General features: G+C 41.4%; 1 protein-coding gene across 1 annotated transcript in view; it reads right to left on the minus strand.

Moving 5' to 3' along the window:
• Positions 1–20,560, minus strand: part of LOC124595202 — a 106,845-nt gene that overhangs the window by 51,092 nt on the left and 35,193 nt on the right. The window contains exons 3-4 of the mRNA XM_047133840.1: positions 17,624–17,796; positions 7,567–7,673 (exon numbers count right to left, since the gene is read on the minus strand). Of these exons, the coding sequence (XP_046989796.1) occupies positions 7,567–7,673; positions 17,624–17,796 (280 nt within the window). The remainder of the gene's footprint in view (positions 1–7,566; positions 7,674–17,623; positions 17,797–20,560) is intronic.

The raw sequence follows: 20,560 nt of genomic DNA on the forward strand, positions 1-20,560 counted from the left end.
TGGCAGATTTGGACCCTGACCACTATTTATTGGTTATGAACTGGAAATAGGAAATTAAGGAGATGGGATACGGATAAGTTGAAAGAACAGAGGTTGTTGACAGTTTCAGACAGAGTGTTAGGCAAGCTTGACTAGTACATGGGAAAGCAATCTTTGGAAGGCTAATGGATAGCTTTACGAGATGAATTAATGATTGCAGCTGAGAGTCAAGTAGGTAAAAAGACGAAGTCCAATAGAAATAGTGAATTGAACTGATGAAAGAAGAAAATTTAAAAATGCAGCAAATGAAGATGGCAATAGGAAATACAAAGGTTTAAAAATAAGATTGACAGGAAGAGCAGAATTGATATGAAGAAATGGCTAGAGGGCAAACGTAGGGGTTTAGAAGCATATTTCACTTGGGAAAGACAGATAAAGCCTACATGAAAATTAAAGAAGCTTTTGGGGAAAGGAAAATGAAATCAAAAGATCGTGTCGCATTGTTGGCCGTGATGTCCCATTCGGGTTCGGCCGCCAAGCTCAGCTCTTATTTCAGTCGGCGCCACAATGGGCGACTTGCGGTCAATTTTGAGGATGAAATGATTATGAGGCCAACAAAAGAACCCAGTCCCCGAGCGGAGAAAATCTCCAACCTGGCCTGGAATCGAACTCGGGCGCAGTGCGTGGGAGGCAAGCACGTTACAACCCAGCTAAGCAGGCGGACTGTGGAAAGGAGAAGCAGCTGTATGAATATCAAGAGCTTAGATGGTAAACCAGTCGTAACGAAAGAAGGGAAAGTGAAAAGTGGAAGGAGTATATACAGCTCCTATACAAGGGAGATGAACTTGAAAGCAATATTATAGAAAGGGAACTGGATGTCAAGAATGATAGGGTGGATGATATGGTACTGCGAGAAAAATTTGACAGACATCTGAAAGACATAAGTCAAAAAAGGGCCCGGGTTTAGACACATCCCATTAGAACTACTGATAGCCTTTGGATAGACAACCATCAGAAGACTGTTCCACCGGGTGTGTAAGTTGTATGAGACAGGCGAAATACCCTCATACGTCAAAAAGAATGTAGTAATTCCAATTCCAATGAAAGCAGTTTCTGACAGGTGTGCAAATTATCAAACTATCAGTTTAATAAGTCGTGGTTGCAAAATGTTGGCACGAATTCTTTACGAAAGAATTGAATAACTGATAGAAGCTGACCTCAGGGAAGATCAATTTGGACCCCGGAAAAGTGTAGGGAAACATGAGGCTCTACAGACCATACGATTTATCTTATATGACAATATAAGGAAAGACCAAGCTACATTTATAGCATTTGTAGACTCAGAGAAATCTTTCGACGATGTTGACTGGAATACTCTCTTTGTAATTCTGAAAGTAGCCGGGGGTAAAATATTTGGAGTGAAAGGCTATTTACAGCTTGTACAGAAGCCAGACGGCAGTTGTAAGAGTCGAGGAGTAGGAATGAGATTCAGTGGTTGAAAAGAGAGTGAGGCAGGTTTGAAGGCTACCCCAAATGTTATTCAATATGTACATTAAACAAGCAGTAAAGAAAATCAGAGAAAAATGTGGAATAGGAATTGAAGATTAGGGAGAGGAAATAAAAATTTCGATGTTTGCCGACGGCTCTGTAATTCTGTCGGAGAGAGCAAAGGATTTGAGAGAGCAGTTGAACGTAATGGAAATTGTCTTGGAAGATGGGGGTAACATGAACATAAACAAAAGCAAAACAAAGGTAATGGAATATAGTAGAATTAAGTCAGGTGATGCGAAGTGAACGAGATTAGGAAACGAGACACTTAAAGTAGTAGATCAGGTCGGCTATTTGGGCAGCAGAATAACTGATGATGGCTAAAGTAGAGAGGATATAAAATATAGACTGGCAATGGAAAGAAAAGCATCTCTGAAGAAGAGAAATTTGCTAATACCGAATATAGATTTAAGTGTCTTTTCTGAAGGTACTTGTCTGGAGTGTAGCCATATATGGTAGAGAAACATGAGCAATAAACATTTCAGATAAAAAGAGAATTATACGAGGGTTGTCTAGAAAGTAAGTTCCGATCGGTCGCGAAATGGAAACCACTGGAAAAATCTGGTAAAGCTTTGCATAGATGTGTTGGGCAGTGTCTGTACTGCCCGTCGATTGTGTCGCGTCGCTCTTTTCAGTTTTGAGTGAACAGTGAGCATACAAAGATGCGTAGGGAATAGCGTCTCCCGCCAAGTATGAGTTCCTGGTTAGAGATTTCGCCTATGTCATGCACCTCGCGTAAAACAACTGTCGAGCAGTTTCTTCTTCATGCCAATTCTCGGCCGCACACTGCAGGCACAATGAAGACGCTCCTGCAGCGTTTCCGACGAGATGTGTTTGATCACCCACAATGCAGTCCGTAATTGGCTACCCCTGAGTCTCATCTCTGCTCACAAGAACCGCTGGCTATGAAGACAAAATTTTTCCACAGACAACGAGCTGCAGACCAGTGCAGATAATTGGCCTAAAGCACGGGCGGCTGCTTTCTATGATGAGGATATTGAAATCTGATATAACACTACGACAATACTCGAAGTTAGAGCTGCGACTATGTAGAGAAGTAGGTGGAAGGTGTACCTAACTGTTGTAAATAAAACGTTTCTGGTTTTCGTTGTGGTTTCCATTTCGTGACCGATCGGAACTTACTTTCTGGACAACCCTCGTAGCTTGCGAAATCTGTGCTTCAGAAGAGTGGTGTATATTAGATGGGTCGATCATGTAACTGAAGATGAAATACTGAACAGAATTCGGAAGGAGAGAAATTTGTGGCACAACTTGGCCAAAAAAGGGGATCGGTTGATAGGACACATTCTGAGACGTCAATGGATCACCAACTTAGCATTAGAGGGATGTCAGGGAGAAAAATCTTAGGGGAGGCCAAGAGAGGCATACAGTAAGGAGAATCAGAAATGCGTAGGTTTCAATAGTTACTGGGAGATGAGGAGGCTCACACAGAATAGAATAGTGTGGAGAGCTGCATGAAACCAGTACTTGGACTGAGGACCACAACAACAACAAGAACAGCAGCAATAACAACGGTTTTGAGCATTAATTACCTTTGAGTTTGGACGTAGCGAGTTGACTTTAGCCAAGAAGATCTTTAAAACGGATAAGACGTCAGTATCAACACCTCATTGAGTTTGGACCAGGTTATTGCAGAATGAGCTGGAATGTAGCCACTGTACGTGAATGCTGGCAACGGTGGTGACGAAAACGCGCAGTTCTGCCTCTGTGTCAGTGATGACCGTCTGTTGGTTAGAGAAAGGCTACCTGAGGTCCTGGAAGCCACCTTTCTGAATGCCAGGCACAGCTATGATCTAGGGTGTCATTACATATGACACCAGGAGCACTCTCTCATTGAGCGAGGTGGCGCAGTGGTTTGCACACTGGACTCGCATTCGGGAGGACGACGGTTCAATCCCGTCTCCGGCCATCCTGATTTAGATTTTCCGTGATTTCCCTAAATCGTTTCAGGCAAATGCCGGGATGGTTCCTTTGAAAGGACACGGCCGATTTCCTTCCCCATCCTTCCCTAACCCGAGCTTGCGCTCCGTCTCTTAATGACCTCGTTGTCGACGGGACGTTAAACACCACTAACCTAACCTAACCACTCTCTTATTATCCCATACACCCTCACGAAACATTTGTATGTCAGTCTCGTGATTAGACATGTTGTGCTGCCATTCATGAACAGCATTCCAGGGGTGTTTTCAACACGATAACGCTCCCTCACATCGTTAGTTAGTTACGTGTTCCATTCATCAATAACACGGAAAACCGTTATGATGTGGAATGTGTCAAATGCAAAAGAAATTCGCACAGGAAACAAGATTTTTTCTTTTTTTTGTTTACATTATAGTGTTACACCTAAATATTTCTATTATCTATCCCATTCCTTTAAATTGCACAAGATGCATAAATTATATCTCCAGATTTATTTACTCATATTCAAGAAATCATCTATAGTATAGAAGGAGTTGTCAAGGAGGTATGCATTCAATTTCTTTTTGAAACTATTACGGCTGTCTGTCAGACATTTTATTTCATCTGTTAATTTATCAAAAAGTTTTATAGCCGCATATTTCACCCCTTTCTGTGTCAAATATAGGTTATGTAAAGAATAGTGTAGGTCTTTCTTTTTTCTGGTATTGTAACCATGAATGTCGCTGTTGATTTTAAACTGGTCCATGATGCTGAGATAAAATTTCATTACTGAGTAAATGTACTGTGAAGCAGTTGTAAGAATTCCTAACCTTTTGAACAGATGCCTACACGATGTACGACTATGAACCCCACACATTATTCTAACTACTTTCTTTTGAGCAGTGAATACCTTTTGCCTAAGTGTTGAGTTGCCCCAAAATATAATTCCGTATGACATCAGAGAGTGGAAGTATGCAAAGTATGTTAGCTTACTAATTTCTACATCCTCAGAATTGGCAATTATTCTGATTGAAAAAGTTGCTGAACCTAGTCGCTTTAGCAGATCCAAAATATGAATTTTCCAATTAAAATTCTCATCTATATGTACACCCAAAGACGTAGTATGCTCCACTCTGGCAGCTGACTTCTTTTGATGTGTTATGTTCTTTGAAGAAATTATACTTTTTGCAACAGAAAATTGGATGTAATGTGTTTTTTCAAAGTTCAGGGCAAGTCCAGAAAACCAATCAATAACTATTCCAAAGACATTTGTATAATTTTCTATCGGATTTTCTGTTACTGGATTAATAATTATGCTTGTATCATCAGCAAACAGTGTCAGATCAGCATCTTGTTTCACATAAGATGGGAGGTCATTCACATATATCAAGAACAGGAGGGGACCCCTGATCGAACCTTGTGGAACACCTCATGTAATTTCACCACAGTTAGATGAAGTGGCAAACTCCTTTGAATCACTTAAGCATGTAAAGAGACCTTTTGCTTCTTATTCTGTAGATATGACTTAAACCACTCATATGCTGTTCCATTGACACCATAGAATTGTAATTTATCTAACATAATGTCATGGTGTGCACAATCAAATGCTTTGGATAAGTCACAGAATATTCCTACTGGTGATATTTTACTATTTAAAGACTCTACTATGTGGACAGTGAAATTGTATATTGCTGTCTCAGTGGAACAGTACTTCTGAAATCCGAACTGTGATTTACTAAGCATCTCATTACTGTTGAGATGGGTAACCACTCTTGAGTACATTACTTTCTCAAAGATTTTGGAAAATGCTGTAAGCAAGGGTACTGGCCGGTAAATATTGACATCTGGGGTTTCCCTCTTTTTGTAGAGAGGCTTGACAATGGCATATTTTAACCTGTCTTGAAAAATGCCCTGAGTCAGTGATGCATTACATATGTGACTCAAAACATCAGCTGTAATTGTTCCACATAGTTTTAATAACTTGTTAGAGATATCATCTACTCCAACAGAACATTTATTTTTCAAAGATTTAGTAATTTTCGTTATTTCACAAGAGGTTGTTACATGAAACTTAATCTGACTAAAATTTTTCAACACTGACTCTTCCATGTACTGCCTGGCAATTTCTTTTGAACTATTTTCATCAATTTTTTCTCCTACACTTAAAAAGTGATTGTTAAATACATTGGCTACCTGTGTACTGTTGGTTAAGATGGTCTCATTCTCTTTAACAGTAATACTGCCTATCCCGGTGGTTACTTTTCCTGTCTCCCTTCTAACAACATTCCATACTGATTTGATTTTATTGCTGGAGTTGTTAATTTCTTCTCTAACATACATATTTCTTGATTTCCTTACAACTTTTCTCAGTATGTTACAATAATTTTTATAGTGTACAACTACTTCTGGATCTTTACTATTTCTTGCTGTCTCATACAGTTTTTTTTGAAGACACTTTAATACCTGTAGTAATCCAAGGTTTCCTTGAAAAGTTTGTGGTGTTACAGTTAGTAATTTTCTTAGGAAAACCATGTTAAAAAGGGATACAAATTTATCAAGAAATATGCTGCATTTATCTTTAACATTTGGCTCATTATATACATCTTCCCAGTTTACATTTCCTAAACTATCTCTAAAGTGATCTATAGATACCGGGTTGAGCACCCTCACACTTACACTTAATGGTTTCTGAAGTGTACAGCCTGTTAGGTTTTGGAAGTTAATCAGCTGTGCATCATGGTCAGATAATCCGTTTACCATAGGCAAAGTGTGTGCTTGTTCTAGATCCTCCTGCTGTACAAACACATTATCTATTAGAGTACTACTGTCCTGAGCTATACGTGTAGGGAAATTGATCACTGTTTCTAACTTATACGTTGTTATAACACTTCTAGTTTACTTTTCCTATCAGAATTGCGTAGAAAGTTAGCATTGAAATCACCACACTACTTCTTTTTGGCTGACAGACAGCATAATAGGGAATCAAACTTCTTTATGAAAGCTCCCAATCTCCTAGTGGAGACCTGTACACTGTTGCTAATATCAACACAACATTATCTAGCTGAAGTTCACAAGCACAAACCTCAAAGTGCTGATCAACACAAAATTTGCTTACTTCAACAGTTCTGTATTTATACCATTGTTTTATAGAAATGACAACTCCACCTTTATCCATACTAGATCTACAAGTGAAAGATGCCAAATTATACCCATTTATACTGACATTTTCCGTCCCTACAGTTACGTGGTGCTCAGACAGACAAAGTATATCAATCTCATTCTCAGTTTTTAGATCATCTAAACACATTATCAGCTCATCTACTTTATTTTTTATTCCCCTGATATTTTGGTGAAGTAAGTTGATACCACCCTTAGCTTTATCCCTACTTGCTGTGTATGAAGTTTCTTTTCTTCTATTTTCCTTGATTGTTGTCTGTCTGGAAATTGGCTTTAACCTAAAAAACCTGTCTGCCTGGTCCCATAACCACAGGGATCACCCCTTGTGTGACTATGGCCGTTAGTTTAACCCAACATTCTCTATGGAGTATCGACATGTGGCATTGGCCTGCTCGATCAGCAGATCTGTCCCCACCCGAGCACATATGTGTCATCATTGGACAATAACTCCAGCGTTATTCACAAATAGTGTTACCAGATCCCGTGTAAACCGACCAAGTGCAACAGGCATGGTACTCCGCTCCACAACTAAAATCTGACACCTCTACAGCACAATGCATGCATGTTTGTGTATTTGCATTCAACATCCTATCGGTTACACTGGTTATTAATGTACCTGCATTTCAACTTGCAATGGCTTTCTTCGAGTAAAGTAAGAAATAAAAAAAAGATGCAGAAGACTTTCTTTCCTACCCATACCTATTTCGACTTTTCACTCTCTGTCTGACAGCCCCACGTGGACTGCAGCCTGAGAGATGGGTCAGAACTCCTTCAGAGTTAACATTACAGTCGGAGAGGTAAGGTAATGTCAAAGTGAGCCAGGTAAGTCAGGAAACAGATACTGAGAACTGAATACTTACACAGGGCTGTGTGTGTCAGGTTTTCAACCCATGCACATATAGCGCAGCTCAAAATAGGAGGAAAAAAAAGAACGCCACTTACCATGTGTTCGAAAGCGAGGGGAATGAACAGGTGTGAGAGATGCGTCACACCGAGGGAGAGCAGCTGCGCGGACTCTCGCCTGTAGCTGGAGTAGCGTTCCAGGAATCCTGCAGGAGGAGGAGAAAGGCGACATACCAGTGAATAATCCAGCGCATCCACTTTCTGTTAAAGCACAACTTTCACTTCCTCCCTTAACCAGCTTACAGACTGTAAAACTGTAGAACTTTTGAAACTACATACATGTCGGAAGTGTTTAGAGTTGCAACGCAGACACCTTTACGAAACTCATACTCCAGTATTTTTTGTGTCTATGGGCTATTTTTATCGCATCATCCTTATGCGAGATTATTCTCAGTATTTTCAGTCCAGCAAAATGACATCACTACAGATGGTATTTGGTGGTACGCGTGGTACATGATACAGATGTTGTGTGTTTCTAATGCTAGTAGGGGCACAGCACAACAAATATTGTCGAGAGTATGTGCATGTGTAGTTTGTTGACGCCTTTCCGACGTTGAGGTACGTCGAATCTTTGGCGTGAGGGACTTGATAACGTCACACCGAAATATCACAAGTACAGTTGGCTGCAGTATATTGATGGCAGAGCATGTGGCGACATGATGGACTGAGGACAAGAGTGTGGCAAGAAGACCACCAACCGACAGGAAGCGATTCATGGAACCTGGTTTGAGATGTGGATTTGCCATGTAGCTTTTACCACTGACAACAGAGACTTGGATCGAGCAGACCCAGTGTCGACTGGGACATGGTGTGATATTCATCGACGGGAATGACTTTCTGTTTGTGGTAGTAAGCCTGGCGCTGCTTTTTCTTCAGACGACCTTCTGAAAAGTCTCAGGAAGCGGTGATACTCGACATACATATCTCTCCAATACATGGTATCATCGTTTGGGAAGCTACTGATATGTCAGCAGAACTCATTTCTAAATTGCTGAAGGGGGCTGAATACTCGCCACTATATAGCAAAATGGTAAACTCTGATGTCATACCCTTTGTGTGCATGATACCAAGTGGCATATTCCAGCAGAATACCACACGAAGTTATACTTTACAGACATCTAGAGGAAGGCACGAATCCGTGAATAGCAAGCCGTGTCCCCTGATTTTTCAGCCACAGAGCATGTCGGAGTTGTGGCAGGAAGACATATACCATCATAAAAGCCGCCGTCAGCAATGCTCGTGCTTTGCATGCTTCACAGCAAGTGCAAGACTGAACATACAGACTAACAAGATAATTGCAAGACGAGGTCAGCGTAGTGTACTCATGAGGGTGAGTGGAGCCTTCAACTCCACATCACTAGAGACACGCTGCAGTGTGATGGGGACTTAAGAACGGCAAGCTCGATAAATTCACCGAGATTACAGGAATCATCATCACAAAGAAAACACAAATGAAACAATGGCGGATTCAAACATGACAGAGAGAGTGCAAGGCATTCGACAAGGGTCGCCAAGTTCACTCTTTCTTCCCTAACGTACGCGAAATGTTGCAACTAAAACACGTCGACCCAAGCCAGAGGATGGTCCATTTCCTGACCGGCAACTAACTAACACTGAAATATGCATTTGTGGAGAAACTGGGACACCAGAACGCATCGTACTGATGTAACACGGTAGCACATGTGGGACCTATATAGAACGATAATGACATCGCCAGAATAATATGTAATCCCGTAGCTGATAGTGTATCGAACACATTGTACGAAGAATACAAGCGCCAAAACCTATATGTAAGGAGGCTTACACAAGCACAAAAACACAACAAACCACGTCGGAGGACGCAAGCACGACCATAGATTCCTAAACTGAGGAATAAAGCAACACACTAAGGTTGAATATGATTAAAATGGGATCAAGACGTAAGGGACCCAAACCAACAACACACGACTCTATACGTCATAACAGAGCCACGAACAACACAACAGGTAGTAACAATCATAAAACAAACAAAGCACTGACAGAATGAGTGACACCACATAAAAGGACTTTAGTAAAAAGGCAAACGTCGTTTGGGAGGAAAAGGCACGAAAGAATTTTTGTTCCGAGGCTCCTCCTTCCCAACGACGCACTGCATGTTGTGTATAGTATACTGTACACAAGCAGTAATGTATTATACGTTTTGTTATGTGTAGGCAGAAGTATATTCTGTTCTTTATGTAAAGCTACAACCAATGTTTTTTATACATCAGATGTATTTTCTGTATAAACCATGTATAAAACCAAAAATCTAAGGGGTTAAGTTATTTAAGGATTACTGCACTCAAGAGACACTGAACTACATTCTATTTCTACTACTGAATTTACAACCAGACGTTTATTCTTCATGTAAAACTAAAATTCGTGTACCCCATGTATCAAATGCTAGATCAGTATATAATCTGTATACCACCAGGTGTGTATGTATGTAAGGTATCACAAATAATATACCACAATTACCAACAATTATACAAAAGTCTACTGAATATAATACAGTGTCCCAACGTGCAACTCCCCATGTATCTACACACACGAACACAAAAAACCCACAACAACGTCATCTCTGATGTGATCAACCAACAAGCTACTTAGCCTATATTAACACATCCAAATGTAGCATATCACTTCTCCCTACGTGTTGTACCTTATTTTTAACAAACTTATTGTATGACATTTTTTCGACTTTTGCATTATATAAATTATATTTTCTTCAACTAGGCAGAAACAACTTTGGCAGTCCTAAAGCATTAAATTCTCTGCAAAAGTAGAAAATTTTTTATGTACTTTGTTATTTATGTTATTTAAAATAGCTTTAACAAATGCGTACCAATAACACTGTAAAAATATGAGCTCTTTGCTATTAGATTTAGCAGCCCTCGATCGACCTTAGATTTCGAGGTGGAGGGTACTCTGTGCTGTTAATGAAATAAATAAATGAGTGCTCATCAACAGACACAGCATGTGTTTCAAAATCGCAACTAATCCTTCAAGACGATACTCAAAAAGCATTTCTTATTTTCATAGTCCATACGAAATGAATGTTGAACCATGTAGTACCCATAATACATTCAAAAAAAAAAAAATATCAAGCCGGACCACGAGGTTATATATTCTTAGTCCATACGAAATGAATGTTGAACCATGTAGTACCCATAATACATTCAAACAAAAAGAATATCAAGACGGACCACGAGGTTATAAATTCTTATTTATATCGACGGAAGATGCGAAATTGTAACTTTGGCGGCCGGCGGATGAATGTGTGTCACTGCAGCGCTGTTTCACCGCCCAGATGGTAAGAATAGTAAACAGCGGACATGACGATACGAGGGCATAAAGTTTTTTAAGAATTTATTTCTGTACAGGCAGGACGGGGTGAACCATGGCAGAATACAGCTTCCAGAAGGATGCGTCGACTTAGGGAGGCGACAGAATGTGAGGACCGAGCAATCGTCAGAAGCACTCAGAGCCCCGGATTCGTCGTTATCATCGATCCTACGCGCTTCTCGCGCTTCAGTGACCACAACTAAGCACTAAATAGGCGGCTCACAGAAATGGGCCTGAGCTCACGGCGCCCGTTAGGCCGACTAACACTGACAGTTCACCGACAAGCCCACTTGCAGTGGTGTCGGGCACATTAGACCTGGAATCTCATTCACTGGAGTAGAACTGACTTCAATGGTGAGTCCCGTTTCCAGCTGAGACCTTATGACCAGCAAGGATGTATCTGGGTACCAAGCAGACTGTCGGCCGCCATACGGCCCACAGTCAGTAGTGATTTCCTGCGGTGCCACTTCATTTCGTAGGAGGACCCATTTGGTTGTCCTTCGTGGCATCCTTATAGCACGGCTCTATGTCGGCGCCCCGTTGTGCTGCGCATCATGGCAAGCCACATGCCTTACAGTTCAGAAAGATAGTGCTCGCACGCACACAGCGAGAAATTCTACTGCTTGTCTTCGTCCTTGTCAAACGCTGCCTTGGCCAGCAAGTTCTCTGGACCTCTCTCTCTAATTGAGAACGCTTAGAGCATAATGTGCAGGCACCTTCAAACACCTCGGAAGTTTGACGATGTAACGCGCCAGTTGGGCAGAATTTGGTGTGAAATCCGTCGCGAGCACATCCAACAACTCTATCAGTCAATGCGGAGCCAAATAACTGCTTGCATGAGGGCCAGAGGTGGACTAACGCCTTTCACACAATTTGTAAAGCTCTTTATCTTGAATTAATCACCCAGTTTTTATGAAATTGTAATCATTTGTTTATCTGAACGTGTACATAAGCTCTACCGATTTCCGTACCATTCGGAGAATTCATTCGTGGTGCGTCGTTTTTTTTTTTTTTTACTTATTTTAATTTTTTTAACACGTGGCATTACAGCAACTGTGTGTCCTAACAGTGTCATAAAGATGGTCTTCGATCTCGATTCAATTCTCTCCGCATTGCTGCCATGCCTTTTATTAGTACATATACCGAATACGTTTTGATCGAAACGTGTATTTTTCATACTGTTTGTTGGATTGAAACCTATATACAATATTTTTTTTATGAACATCCTTCAGTACCTGCAGTTAGATGTAAGAGACGACTAGAAAACTGTCACCTTCGTAGTTAAAAAATAACAAACAGGGAAAGAATTTACGCTTTTAGGAGACCTCATGGAAATGCCGTGTAACTCTGTCTCTAGCCTCTCTTCCTAATGACCTCAACTGGGAGAGCAAGAGAACACGTAAGAATCTTCGTATATGCTATAATCAGCCGGATGCGCTCGATATTGTTCCTCATGAAACTAAAGCTATCTAAGACAGAAGTGGCTGAAAACTTTCAAGTACAAGCGGTGAGCCTCGATCTGTCATCTGCCTTGTTAACGAAACTACCCGTAAAGGTCAGAAGACTCAACAAGAATCAATGGCATGAGTATGCTGAAGGCAGTAGAAACCATGGCATTAAAGACAGGTAATGTAATCCACAGAATATGTGTCCTGTGATTGAAAATGTTTCATGAATGTCTCCATTGGCAGAAGATTCCGGATTTGTCTTCCACTGGTATTTGCAGGTGGGCACTGCAGAGTGAGAGGTGACCGCAACACGAAAACTGCGTAAACCAAAAGCAGTCGAAGCGTGGAGTGACGGAAATCAGAACGTGGTAGGTCAGGTAGAATATCTCAAGACGTAAATACCAAGGCTCAAACTATAACTACTGAGGGTCAGTGAAATGAAATGGAAAGAAAAGGATTTCTCGTCAGCAGAATATGGGCTAATATCAAGCTGAAAAAGAAGAGATGTATGTAGGGGTCGTCATCAATGGGAAGGAGGAGCAGAGAATATGTTTCTGTGAACAAAGGGGCTCTGACTACTACGGGACTTCACATCTGAGGTCATCAGTCCCCTAGAACTTAGAACTACTTAAACCTAACTAACCTAGGGACATCACACACATCCATGCCCGAGGCAGGATTCGAACCTGCGACCGTAGTGGTCGCGTGGTTCCACACTGAAGCGCCTAGAACCGCTCAGCCACACCGGCAGGCTTCTGTGAACAGCTCGGTGATAGGATTATTCTCATCAGAATCGACAACAAACCAACCACAACAACAATAGGTCAAGAATACATCTCGACGTTACGGGCATAGGGTATTTCGGTAATGAATTCAGTTTAAGAGCAATGGACATCTCTAAAAAAGGGAATAACATCACTGGACAGACAAAATAGGTATACGGATGGCAGCAGCGAGGACAGCTTGGATAACAGAAAAAAATACTTCAATCGACCAAATAAAGAAGAAGAATTCAGCACAAGTGGCTTAGGAATGAAATAAATAAGAAGTACAGGGAAGACAAAGTGTAAAGACAACTGAAATAATATGGGAAAATATCATCCACTCAGTCCTTAAGATAGCAGGGGCAAATAAGTGCTAGGACTTTTATCACAATCAGCTTAGCAGTTCATGCATCCTAGTTGCCGACAGGTTTAATTTACAAAAGAGGGAAAAGAAAACTGAGGAAGTTCTAGAACACGATCAGTTACGTTTTAGGAAAGATAAAGGTACCATAGAGACAGAGGCTGTGATCGATTATTAAAGCAAGACTTACGAGAGATCAAGTCAGGTTCAGAGGATTTGCCAACGTAGGAAAATCAAATGACAGTTTAAAATACTGCAAGATGTTAGAAAATCTCAGGATCGTAGGTGTAAGCTACAGGAAAAGTCGGTAATATTTCATTTTTCCAAGAAACAAGAAGAAAAAAAAATGGGAATCGTAGACCAACAACCAAGTTTTCACATTAGAAAGGGAGTAACAGGAGAATGTAATCTTTCACACATTACATCGAAGAATAAGATTGACTGAAGATATTGCTATCCTGATTGAAAGCCAAGAATATCTGTAGAACTTGTTGACTGGAATGAACAGTCTAATGAACACACAGGATGATCCGATAGGAAACTGAAGATAAGAAAAGGAGAAAACTCTACAACCCCTTCAATTAATAAATCGGTCAAAATAAAAGTGCCAGAATTGACACATCTGATAAACTTAACATAAAAATTTTGGGCGAGGTAGTGAATGAAGTAAAGGAATTCTGCTACCCTGAAAGCATAAAACTCATAACGGAAATATTGAGGAAGACATAAAAACCAGACTAGAACAGGCAGGCGAAGTGGCATTCTCGCCCAAAACCCAAAACAAATCCACTATTATCAAACATTAGCTCTAATTTGAGGGCAAAATTTGGGACACAGGATTGTATGAAAGTGAAAAGAAGAAACTCGAGGCGTTCGAGATGTAGTGCTGTGGAAGCAATCTGAAAAATAGGTGGACTGATCAAAGAAGACATAAGGCGGTTTTCCGCAGAATCGGTGAAGAATGGAACATAGGGAAAACGCCGACAAGAAGAAAGAACAGCATTTTTTCTTGCTCTTCCAGTCTTATTCTTGTTTTTCTGAAGTATTGCTTCCATCACGAACCGCAACCTCAGAACCGCCTCTGTAATTCATTTACATATTTACATATTCTCACATATTCTCAATCTTCTTTTCGATTGCCAGGAACTTGGATACATGAGCTGTTACGCTGATTGTGCGACAGTTCGCACAACTGCCCTTGCTACCTTCATGGTAATGCGATTATATTTTTCAGAAAGTGTGAGGTGTATCTCCAAACTCATACAACGTAGATTCTACACTCAACTTCAATCATTGTCTGGCTGCCACTTCGACTAATGATTTCAGAAAATTTTTATCTATCCCGTCCACCTTATCTGACCGCAGGTCTTCCAACGTTGTTTTAAGCTCTAACTACTTGGATCACCTATGTTTTCCACTGCAGCTCCAGTTTCTTTTCAGTGACGTCAACAGACAAGCCTTTCCCCTCGAGGATGCCTTCAGTGTATTGTACACACCTATCCATTCTTTTATCTGTTGATCAGTGGAATTAACTTTGCAGCCTCAAAGTTGATGCCCTTGCTTTAAATTTAACCAAATGTTCCATTGACTTTTCGTTACAATGAATCAGTCCTCCCGACGAACACATCTTATTATAATTCTTCACATATTTCCAGCAACCATTTCTCTTTGTGTTCCTTGTACTTCCTATTTATTTCGTTCCTAAGGGATTACATTGTTGTATTCCTCCATTTTCTTGAATATTTGTATACTTTCTTATTTTGTCAATCAGTTGAAGTCCTTTTTATGTTACTCAAGACCTCTTCGCTGTTACCTACCTTATATCTACATTTGTCTGTGTAATTTCTCTGACTGCCCTTTTTACTGATGTCTGTTCTCTTCAAATGAATTGCCTATTGTGCAATTCATTAACGTAATATCTACAGCCTTGGATAAATTACAGCACACCACATCATATGCCCAGCACTTCAGTATCTCACTTCATCCACATTTGTTCTTGTGGACCATTCTCTTAAGCTTCAGTCCACTATTCATCATAACTAAGTTGTAATTCGATTTTACGAGGACTATTCGTTTACTGAGGTCCGATCGGTGGTGAAATGGAAACCACAGTGAAAATCCAAGAAAGTTTGCACAGACGTGTTGAGCAGTGTTTCTGGTATGCCCTTCGATCATATCTTGTATGTCCTTTCATCTCTGTACGTAAAGATGCCTAGAGAATGATCTCTCCCCATGTGTGAGAGCATGCTGAGAGATTTCGCCTGGTATCCTGCAGCTCACATAACGTAACTGTCATACAATTCCTTCTTCATGACAGTTCTCGGCCGTACACTGCAGAGGCAGTGAGGAGGGATATGAAGATAACATTTTTGCACACATAACGAGCTGCAGACCGACGCAGAGAATTGTCGAGAAGAACAGGCAGCTGCCTTCTATGACAAGGGTATTGGAAAGTTAGTACAATGCTACGACAATGTCTAAGCCGTGGTTTCCATTTTGTGACCGACAGGACCACAGTAAAATAGCACTGGATACACCTTACAATCAAATATCTGATTTCGGAGTCTCTGTGTGGTCATGATGCAATCAGTGTTGAATTTTCCCATATCTCGGGCCTCTTCTAATCACACGGCCCATGGGGAAGCTTTCGATACTTAGCGACAGTTCCAAGTTAAAACAAAGAGTGACAATGAGAAAGATAGACTCGCCCTTCGTTCCTCTCAGCTCAAAGGCTAAGCCCGGTGCGGTATCGTTCTTGTTCTGCTGGCAGCCATAACTTAATGCAGCTGCGTACATAAAATTTTGATATTATTATAATGGAGTAATATGTTACTAGAATGGCGTAGAAATACTAGAAAGTAACGAATCCTGATTTTGCAAATCGTTAGATAAGTAATTTCTCCGAAATCGATGTTTTGGGATGTTTGACATCCGCATGAATTAAAAAAACATGGGGTTAACATTTTGGTAGTACGTGTATTTTGACTAAAAATGATATTACAGAACATTTCTTAAGCTTCATATATTCATTCCTGTACCTGTTATTATTATTATTGCTATTATTACTATAATTACTATTACTTCTATTACGAGTATTGTTATTATTATTATAACTATATACTGTTGATGTACTATACATGTTGTAATGTTCAATCCCTAAGGATGTCTGCTTAGATGTAAGAGAGAACATAAATGCCCTAATTTGACCATGTGAAATAAATAAATAAATAAACAAGAGAATCAAAATTTTCGAAATTCAATGTGGTTTGGAATCCACGTTTACCATTGCGTAGTGGCGCAGGGTCTATTCTTACTTTCTTGCAATTCATGTTTTCTGATCTATTGGGGTTTGCATTGGTAGTGGATCCATGTACTCTCCGTAGCGTGTGTTTAAAAGGTAGGTCTCAATAAACCTCCAGATGGGCTACTCAGGGCACCAGATGGCCTCAAATCTCCAGAAATTTCGAAAGAACGCCTTCTGGAGCTGTGCGTTGAAGTTTTGAAAACATGCAGCCTAGACGGCATCGCATAGTGTAGCAATTTCGTAGCCCATTCTTGTTCTCCATCTTCATTCAGAGCGTGCGGTGGACATTCCTGTCTTTCCAGACGACAGTCCCTAGCTTGACGACTACTCAGACGTCCTATAACGCATCCACTGGTTCGCTTAATCACACGGTTATAGTCTCACAGGAAATGTGACGGTCTGGAGCGTGAAGCACAACAGCCAACATCCTCGCAATTTGGTGTCTGTGCGGGATCTGATGAGTGGCTACTGGGTGTGGCACACCTGGAGAAACTTGTGGACACTCTCTTCCTCCCCGAACTCAGTTATCTAGGCTACAGGCAGTGAACTGTGCAGTAGTAGCGTCATCTTGCCCGCGGGCGACTAACTCTTTGTCTGACGTGCTTATCTGACATCAGCTGAAAATTGTTGTCAGAGTTCGTGTTCATTAGTAAGCATAATAAATGCTTTCGTCCGATTCGCTTATTACTTACTTCTACGACAGTAGTTTTCTATGAATTTTGACACTGTTGTCGGCGCCGACACAGTAATGTCATGTATGTATACATTATCTCAGGAGAGGTTTTCTTGATGGCGTGCCTTACTGAGAACATTGCGCGGTATTTAACAACATAAAACTTACCTAAAAGATACTCACCAGTTTTGTTCAAGTGTCGGACAGAAAACTTAATTTGTCGTCGGTAATAGCACCATCTCCTGACGATTATGGCTCTTGTGATGCGCCGAACAGTGTGCATTAAAGGGGAAAGAATACTGTCCCTCAGATGATCATTTGGCAGCGTTCCCAAGTTCCATTCCACGTCGTTCAACCTTTCAAAAGAAAATGGAATCAGCTGACATAATAAATGATATTATGAAACAGGACTGTATTTTCTGGAACAAAATAGAGAAAGCTAAACTCAACTGCCCCTTCCACAGTGTTTATTGTTTGCACTGAAAGAGTTCCAGGGCATTAAGGATTAAGCAAGGTATTGGTCTGAGTTATTCCGGTGTAAATTATGAAGGGTATACTAGTCTGTTGACACATTTTTGTAAACGGAGCAGCCTCTGCTGAAATCAAAAACGCCTGTGCACACATCCAAACTTCTGACAGGACTAGAACATGGTCTAGTACAGGAGTATCATTATAGACCTGTCTCTTTACACAACATACAGATATTCATACGCAATATATTCCCAGGGTAATGTCTAAATCTGAGAATCAGATCGTTGCACTCGGTGACAATTTGGGCAAGTCTCTCAGGCTACAATGCGCAGCTCTCCGCCATATTTCTCACTGTATGTTGCTGGCACCACACTCACAAGCAACACTTTCCATACAAGCTCACTTGTTGAGGATGTCTCCCTTGTGCCTTTCAGATATGGTAGGGTCTTGAGTATTCGTGAAGCGAAAGATCACACCCCGCAAATTTCTTCAGTTAATGGATTCTGGAACTCTCCGCGGTGCCTTTGATTCTCTTGGCGCCTTTGTCTAGTAGGAGCAATACTGGACAGAAGAGAGAACCATTGAGTGGGAGTTGACATGTTAGTGCTATTAATGCTCCTCAGGCCATCATTCTGTGTTATTTGTATGTGGGCTGTTCTACCATGCAGCGACACCATGTTCAGTAGCTGAGGACACAAGACAGGCTGCATCACTGCGTAGTGTATCTGAATTTTGTCCCCACTTGTTTCCGACGATGTGGTGTACTAGACTTACTATTGAGCCAATCTCGTTTCATCGGTTCGTGACCTAGTTACTTAGGGAAGTAGGTGTGGGAAACTTTTGATCCGATCTAATAGGATGTGTAAGTTCCTGTGTCAGTAAGATCCTGTGTCCCTCTTTCTTCTAGAAATGGAGGGCTATGACCCTCTTTTACTTGGATTTGGCACACGTCTCCATTAACTCTCATTCATTATGATGTCAAATATGAGGACTACGTCGACCCAGAGAGTACTCAACCAGCTGCACACCATCAGTTTGGTTGCTTCGCGTCCATAAGAACAACACTACACATTCATCAGGATCCTGGTGTGTAAAGAAACTGAGAAAGGGAACACTTCGAACGGAACTTGGTTTACAGTGTCAGATTACTTTCACTGGGTATTATAGAACTTGTATCGAGCCTCGCAATCTTCGTAGAGGAGTGTGGAGGTGACCGGGTCTTATCCATGCAGTCCCACGGGCTTGGCTTGGGGTGGGGGTGCGGTGGCAGTTATGATTTGGGCTGGTACGATGAAGGGATAGGTGATACTTCTGACGGGTACCGACGGTAATATTAGCGCTACACAGTAGCCTTCAGCTTGCCGTCCAACTCGACACACAAGATTCCGGTGATGCTTCATCTTTCAAAAGGATACTGCGTGGGAACATCATGGTCTCCTCGTAAATAACTTTCTGCAGGCGATGGGTATCAAACGAATTGCGTAGCTAGTGGTGTCTGTTTTCAGGGAACCTAATGAGTCTACACTGTCGAGCCAAAACCCTATGACCACCTGTGTACCATTTCATTTCATGTATGTGTTATTTCTATGGAATAAAGACGGCTGAAATATTTGGCACCAGATTTCTAGCGCAATTCATTTGATTTCCGCAAACAAAGGGCTGCTGCTTGAGGGTGCGGCGTTAGCGAGTGGTAGCGACCCAGATGGGTTCCATCAGTCGATCTTTGCGGCCTAGATGACAGTGTGAGTTAACTGTCATGTTCCTCAAAACACTGTGCTACTGTTCTGAACAATTGTCTTGCTCAAAGATGACATCACCGTTGGGGAAGGCGTAAAGCATGAAGCGATGCAGGTGAACCTCAGCTGTCTTTGATCACTATTACAGGCCCCATGCAAAGGCAGAAGAATATCTCCCATAGCATAATACTGTTCCCACCAGCCTGCTCCCGTAGCGCGCTGCACGTTTCGAAGCGCCATTCGCGAGTTTGACGGCGTTTGTGGAGTCGGCCACCGACCTGGTGTAGCAAAAACGTTATTCATACGACGAGGCCACGCGTTTCCATTGATCCAACTTGCAGTCTCGACTATCCCGTGGCCACTGCTTCGTAATTGACGATGTCGTTGCGTCAACAAGTAGGAGTCGTCTGCTGTGGAGTCCTATGATCAAAAACGTGACAGGAATGATGTGCTACAAAACACTTGTGCGTGCACCAGCAGTGCGTTATTTCGGCCTCCGAATCCCAGGTTCTGTGGAGAGCCGTAGATGTCCAGCCACTTATCGTCCAGTGGTACTTTCACTGTCATTCTAGCACTTTCCATAGATGCTCAATACAGCAGCACGTGAACGTTCGACCAGCTACGCCTTTTTCGAGATACTCGTTCACAGGCTCTTGGTAATAATATCATGTTTGACAATGTTGCTCATGTTAGTATATTTCCCCATTTTCGGCCCGTTTCGTCTCTAGAATGATTCCCCATCCGCCTTTGATCCACTTCTATACTTTCCTTACCGTGTCACGTTCCCGCAACGCCAATAGGCGACATCCATCCTCGCGTTGGGCAGTGGCGATAGCGTTTTGGCGTATCAGTGTACTGGGACTGCTCCAAAGTTTTAATGCTTCGTTACAACCTGGATGATCACAGGAAGGCC

This window comes from Schistocerca americana, chromosome 2, assembly GCF_021461395.2.
Source record: "Schistocerca americana isolate TAMUIC-IGC-003095 chromosome 2, iqSchAmer2.1, whole genome shotgun sequence".
In the NCBI taxonomy this organism is placed as follows: domain Eukaryota; kingdom Metazoa; phylum Arthropoda; class Insecta; order Orthoptera; family Acrididae; genus Schistocerca; species Schistocerca americana.